The following is a 6,933-nucleotide window of genomic DNA, read 5'->3' as shown; positions in this document are numbered from 1 at the left end:
GGTGAAGTTATTGTAGTAAATATAAAGAATGGGAGACATGCTCAGCATTCTAAGAGTAAGACTTTGTATGTCTTGCTACACAAGCACCATTTGATCTTAAGATACAAAAAGAAGATAGTGATTATTTTTCCCAAGAGGATGCAGACTCTAAGCATAGTATGTGGATAGTTTTTGGTTGTTGTAGAGAAGTATATGCCAATTAATCTCCATGGTAATTGGAAGGAAGAGATGGAAAAGTCCTATACAGACTACCCCAAATTGCATTCCATTGTCATGCCAAAACACTTATCAATTGAGTTGAATTCAATACAATACATAAAAATATGGATATCCTATGCTTTTTCCTTAAATCTTGTATCAGTACAGTATCTTGTTTTTCTGTGGTTGTCTGTTACTCCCAAAACTATTGCTCTACTTCTCCATCCTTTCCCATTGCCCATGCCTCAGCATACTGTGGATTGGCTGTGCCAGTGGATTGGTCCTGAATTTCTAGTTCCCAACATGCTTCAGGCATAATCTTGACATCCCCGTGTCTTTTTTGCAGTGAAGTTCAACTATGGAGCATGTAGTCTCCATTAGCTCCATCGCTACAGGTGGCCAAGATTGACCAGTCAGTCCAGTGCTTCACTAAGACGGCATAATAGCACCAATAATGGAGCTGCAACAAGAGAGGGTCCTGGCTCAGTCTGAACCCTGTGCAACTCCCCAAGAGTCACACCCTGAGGGACCTTGGCCGCATAAATAGGAGGCTGTCATCAGGTTAAATACAACGGCAGGTCTTTGCAAGGCTGACTCTATTCCTCCACCCCTCCACCCCCCCCCCACCCACCAGTGCAGAGAGAAAGGGCTTTTAGTTCTCTCTTTTCTAGAGGTGGTCCAACGTGGTCTAGAGGGAGTCTCCATCTTTGGAGGGCTCAGCCACTGAAGCAGACTGGGCCGAGCTCAAAGCCAAACTTTTGATTGGTATCTCCAAAATCCTGAACAGCCACATCAACCAATGGTAGATGCTCCACATGTCGCGTCACCACTTGTAGAACTGTCCGCTCCTGACCTTTGCGTACCTGAAAGTAGAGGAGATAACTTCAAAAGCAAAATCTTGAAGATGTGAAATAATGGGTGCATCAGGGTTTGCCAATGTTTCATCAGAGGTTTCAGCAAAACAGTAGATCAAACATGGTTGAGAAAGCATAACATCCCTTAATTTGGCAAGCATGGACCAAGGAGGCAATGGCTCTAAATTCAGAAAAGTATAGATATTTTTCTCAAAGTGAAATAGAGAGGAATATTTTATTCTGGTCTTTTAACATGTCTCCCCTATTATGGCTCATATGAGAGTTGGAAAATGCTGAAAAGAAAGATGAATGAAAGAGAAGAAGTCATTCAAAGAGTTTTTAGAGTAGATGATTTTCTTTCATGATAATTTTGGAATACTCAAAGTTCCATCCTGTGATGGTGATCTCACAGGTCACTTTCACTTTAAGATCCAGGTGTAATCACTGTGGTCTGCAATTCACAGAGTCATTTCATGTTGTGGGGATGAAGATCAAGCAATACTGAAATGGTCAAGAGATACAAAAGTTAGAAGAATGCTCTCTCACCTGGCAGCCATCATACAAGGCATGGATGGGAGTTTCTGTGCTGTTGTGCATCAACTCCACATCATTGAAAGCCCGAAAATGCAGAGCCTTCATGTGGCTGCTGGTGTCAGCTTCATACCAAGCAGCCATATTTTGGCAGAGGAGGGTGAAGTTCTGCCGGGCAACAGCACTCAGCAGACGTAAGAATGTGAGTTGAGTGACCAGCACAGGGTTGCCATCTGCATCCACATAGGAGAACTGGGAAGGAGAAGGAGAAGAGAAATGGTGGGTTAACAGAAAACCACTACGTTCCTTCCAGTCTACACTGCAACCTCCTCACAAATAAAAGCACAGAGTGGCTATAATTACACTACACACTAAGCCTTTTATGATCCATTTGGCTTGGAATCCAGCAATTATACTTCATAAACAACGGTTTGGGTACATTGTCTGAACCTGGCAGCTGCCAAAAGAGCCAACACAGTCCTAGGCTGCATTAACAGAGGGATAGAATCAAGATCACGTGAAGTGTTAATACCACTTTATAATGCCTTGGTAAGGCCACACTTGGAATATTATATCCAGTTTTGGGCATCACAATATTAAAAAAAAATTTCAGACTGTAGAAAGACTGCAGAGAAGAGCAACAAAGTTAATTAGGGGACTGAGGGCTAAAACATATGAAGAATGGTTGCAGGAACTGGGTATGTCTAGTTTAATGAAAATAAGGTCTGGGGTGACATGACAGCAGTGTTCCAGTATTAGAGGGGCTGCCACAAACAAAGTACCTGAAGGCAGGACAAGAAGCAACAGATGGAAACTGATCAAGGAGAAAAGCAACCTAGAACTAAGGAGAAATTTTCTGATAGAAGAGTTTGGACAACCATTTTCTTGAAATGATATAGGGTTTCCTGCAGGGGTGAAATCCAGCAGGTTCTGACAGGTTCTGGAGAACCAGTAGCGGAAATTTTGCGTAGTTCAGAGAACCGGCAAATGCCACCTATGGCTGGTCCCAGAGTGGGGTGGGAATGGAGATTTTGCAATATCCTTTCCCCAGGAGTGGGAAAGGAATGGGGATTTTGCAGTATCCTTCCCCTGGAGTGCAGTGGGAATGGAGATTTTGCAGTATCCTTCCCCTGCCACACCCACCAACTCACGCCCACCAAGCCACGCCCACAGAACCAGTAGTAAAAAAATTGGATTTCACCATTGGTTTCCTGCTTGAGCAGTGGGGTTGGACTAGAAGACCTCCAAGGTCCCTTCCAACTCTGTTATTCTGTTAGTCAATCAGTTATAAATCATATCCGAAGAAAGATGGCTTGGTTTTGCATATGGATTTGCATTGGCCAGGACTTTGATTAACAGAAAATGGGAAATAGTACTGTATTCCCTTTCCAGATTGCCTCTAGATATAAAAGCAAGCTTGACAGAATGGAAAAGGTTACCTTTTTGCCTCTTTTGAAAGTGCTGAACCAACTTCCTGGTTGCTCCTTGTTCCAAGCGGCAAGTCGTACCTAAAGGCATAAATTTCATATTGTTGCTCATCTTAGGGTTTTAAATTCAGGTTCCTGAGCCAAGTAGCCTGTTTGAGGTACTAGGGCAATTTACATAGCATCTGATCTTTTTCCTGATCACCTTTTTAGGGGTCAAGTGAGCTACTTACAGCCTCAAATTTCTTGTCAGGGAATAAGCAGGTTTCTCCACCAGCTGTGAAATTACAGTAAACTTTGAAGGCATCTCGGCTGCATCCCTGGTTTGGATCAATCCAGTATTCACCTAAAGAATAGTATGTGGATCAGTGCAGAAAGGGTTAGGGAAACCATGAGGAAGTAAGCTTCTCACAATCAGAAAGTTGCGAATTTTGAGACTTTCCCTCTTCCCCAGTTACCAAATGCAACACGCAAATCCCTTTGGTTCTCAGAATTAGGGTAGATGGCACATTCTATTCTGAACCTACTGTTTGGAGTTTCAACTTCAAACTCACCATCTTTGAGATGAGCATGACAAAACTGAAGCTCCTTGCAGACCCTGGCTGGACTATCCAGAGTGCCCAGTGGGCATCGCATTTGCTCCACCTCATCACGTAGAGAGCTCAGGGCTGCCAAGACTTCTGCCAGTCCATCAGCATCAGGATCAATATCCCCTTCCCCCGGAGCATCCCCCTGTTCTTCAATCTCCCAGTCTTGGCGGCTTGTGCGCCCACTTTCCATGGGCATTGGATAATGCAATTCAGCAGGGCGGCCCTAGAAGCAGGAAAACGAAAAACAGAAAGAAGGCGCAAAATTTAGTGTACACACATGACATAAAGTTAGACCTGATTAAGTATCTTGGGTGGGGGGTCACCAGAGAATTCCAAGGCTTCAGCCAGGCAGAAAATGTTTAAAACTAAAAAAATGGAAGAAAGGAATCATAAACCGCTTCTGAACTGTTATGTACATGTCCAGAAAATCTCAGGAATCAGACATAAATGAAAGGAGACCTTTTAAATTTATGTTGCTAAAACTCAAAGCAAACCCTTCATTTTTAACATTTTTTTGAATTTTGTAATGTGTAAAAATGTGGATTCATGCAGTATTTACATTGCTAGAAATTTACACAAAGTTGTATGCATTTTAATATCTATCTCTCCCAATGTGGGAATTTCTGTATATCTTTATAACCATAACATGTATTATTAAGAGAAAATGTAGTAAACATGCATGCAATGGGAGAAGATGGCTAGAAAAATGCATACCGATACAACAGATATACCGTATCCTAGAGAAAGCTATATAAAACATAGGTGAATTTTGTGTAGACACTGTAGTAAACCATTCACTTACTGGTGGTCCTGGTGTCCCTTGTGGTCCTGGATCACCCTTTGGCCCAACAGGTCCCTGCAGGAAGATGGATCAATAACTTGGTACCAATGGACATACATCTTTTTACCACTGCTCATATCTGGAGATTCTGGGAGTAGCAGTTTATCAATATCTGCAGAGTCCAACTCTGTTTGAGTAGCTGGTGTTAGGAGCTAAGCATCATAAGCACTATTCAGAGCAGGGATGAAATCTATTTACCTTCCTTACCGGTTCGGAAGTGCATGTGCTGCTCGTGCGTGTCACTTGTGCGTGCAGTCCCTCTGCACATGCGCAAAACCTTCTATGCATGTGCAGAGGATAAAAAACACATTACTTCCTGGTTAAAACCAGAAAGTAACGACACCCGGGCGGGTGGGCAGAGCCTTGCACCGCCATCGCTACTGGTTCTCCAAACCACCTGCCACAATCGCTACCGGATCACCCGATCCAGTCCGAACCGGGAGCATTTCACCCCTGATTCAGAGCCTCCCTTAAGTACACATCTCTCCCGATGATGATGATGATGATGATGATGATGATGATAATAATAATAATAATAATAATAATAATAATAATAATAATACATTATATATCAACCAAATGTACAATTTGTGGTACATTGGTTACCCTCTGGATTACAGCTATTACCTTTCATTGACCCAGAATTTAAGTTCCTTTGATACAGACTTTCAAAATTAAAGCCCTAAGAATAACCACTTGTATGCAGACAACTCTGGTTTAATCTCTTCCTCTTCATGAGCCCTGCAGTATTGGTTGGGACTTACCAAAGACCCTTTGTTGCCTTTTTGTCCCAGAGGGCCCTACGGAAAGACAGAAAGGGTCAACAGGCGAAAGGAGCTCAAAATAGTGATAGTGATGAAATACTGCAAGAATAAATGTTTTTAGATAACTGGGGAAGAACAGATGAGAGAGGCACAGCTATATAAAAGGAAAAATAACTAAGGTGTGGAAGAGGGAGACAAAATTGCTGAGTTCCAGAGAAGTTCTCATATCAGCAAGCCCATATCCTGGGCATTACCGAGTGGGAGCTTTTGAGGAATTATTTTGGAAGCTACTTAGAATCTTGCATGAAATACTTACTGAGAGGCCAGGAGATCCAGGTGGGCCAGGTGGACCATGAGGTCCTATATTGCCCTTAGGAGGAGGAAAAAGTATCAGTATTGTGTGCCTGACTGAGAAGTCCCATCTCAACCAGCCTCCATCTACTCACAGGGTCGCCTTTAGTGCCTGGTGTCCCCTGGTTCCCTGGCAGCCCTTGGTCACCTTTTTCACCCATCTCACCTGGAGGGCCAATCAACCCAATGAGTCCTGCATGACCCTAGAAGGAAAAAGGGCATAAATTGTGGCCTAATGCGCAATTGCTAATGTCTCAGTTGACCTAGGTGGAAACCTAGTTGGGTTTCTATCAACTGCCTTACCTTTTTTTGAACAATACTGTTGAACAAGAGGAGTTTAGGTTGTTTGTGGCTAAAACTGACCTCTACAAATCCCGTCACAACCCTAATTGGAATTGGAATTTCCATTGCTAAGCAAAGTAGCCATTAAACAAAACATCACGTGACCATACCAGTTAGTGACAGTGGTTCCAGCAGTCCTGCAAGGACTGCATGGTCATTTAGTAAGGAGCTCATACTCATCTATTGCTGCTTGAAACTGTCTTGTTCTCTTTTCTTATGATCTATTCAACATCGATTCATTTTTTAAAAGAATAATAATAACTTGAGCTAAAATCTATACACAATAGTGCATTGTTCTGTGGGTCTTTTATGAGTTAACAACAACCTAAAGCAATCCCATTTAATAGTTGTGAGCTCCCCTCAAGTACATGTAGCACTGAATACCTCCAGATGTGCTAACAATCTCCTCTTTAACCTAGCTGAATTATAGCAGTTCTGGGCAGGGAGGCAAATATAAAATTCTTGTTGAGCTACTATCGAAGGCTCATCAGCTTCCTGGGTCATAAATTATGCAAGACCCCCTCTAACAGTTACAACAGTTGAAAAGAAAGGTTCACGATTTAACAAGGTAGCTGCAGAAAGAAGAAGCATTTCTAGGACAAGAGATGATTCAATTGAAGATTGTAATATCTTTCATTTTCTACCCAGGCAAGAATAGTCTATTTATGTTTACCTTCTCTCCCTTGTAGCCAGGATCACCTTTGAGACCAGGGAGCCCTGTAGGACCCTATGAAGAGGAGAATAGCTGCATTAAGAATGGAGTTCAAGAAGCACTGCCTGGAAGCCTCATGATAACAGAATAACAAAATTGGAAGGGACCTTGGGGGTCTTCTAGTCCAGCCCTCTGCTCAGGCAGGAAACCCTATATCATTTCAAACAAATGGTTGTCCAATCTCGTCTTTAAAACCGCCAATGTTGGAGCCCCACAACTTCTGGAGTCATTCCATTGATTAATTGTTCTAATTGTCAGGAAGGTTGACTCAGCCTTCTATCCTTCCGAGGTGGGTAAAATGAGGGCCAGATTGTTGGGGGCAATAT

General features: G+C 42.7%; 1 protein-coding gene across 1 annotated transcript in view; it reads right to left on the bottom strand.

Annotated features, from left to right (window-relative positions):
• Positions 1 to 914: 914 nt before the first annotated feature.
• COL5A3 (collagen type V alpha 3 chain) overlaps positions 915 to 6,933 on the bottom strand; it is a 133,413-nt gene continuing 127,394 nt past the window's right edge. The window contains exons 58-67 of the mRNA XM_070935015.1: positions 6,569 to 6,622; positions 5,649 to 5,756; positions 5,519 to 5,572; positions 5,203 to 5,238; positions 4,400 to 4,453; positions 3,562 to 3,820; positions 3,241 to 3,353; positions 3,023 to 3,091; positions 1,599 to 1,835; positions 915 to 1,061 (exon numbers count right to left, since the gene is read on the bottom strand). Of these exons, the coding sequence (XP_070791116.1) occupies positions 915 to 1,061; positions 1,599 to 1,835; positions 3,023 to 3,091; positions 3,241 to 3,353; positions 3,562 to 3,820; positions 4,400 to 4,453; positions 5,203 to 5,238; positions 5,519 to 5,572; positions 5,649 to 5,756; positions 6,569 to 6,622 (1,131 nt within the window). The remainder of the gene's footprint in view (positions 1,062 to 1,598; positions 1,836 to 3,022; positions 3,092 to 3,240; positions 3,354 to 3,561; positions 3,821 to 4,399; positions 4,454 to 5,202; positions 5,239 to 5,518; positions 5,573 to 5,648; positions 5,757 to 6,568; positions 6,623 to 6,933) is intronic.

The sequence above is a fragment of the Pituophis catenifer genome, unplaced genomic scaffold (genome assembly GCF_029215685.1).
Source record: "Pituophis catenifer annectens isolate HBS135680 unplaced genomic scaffold, rPitCat1.0.hap2 SCAF_2, whole genome shotgun sequence".
NCBI lineage: Eukaryota > Metazoa > Chordata > Lepidosauria > Squamata > Colubridae > Pituophis > Pituophis catenifer.
The sequence above is the reverse complement of the archived record's forward strand: the minus strand, read 5'-3'. Positions and strand labels throughout refer to the sequence as shown.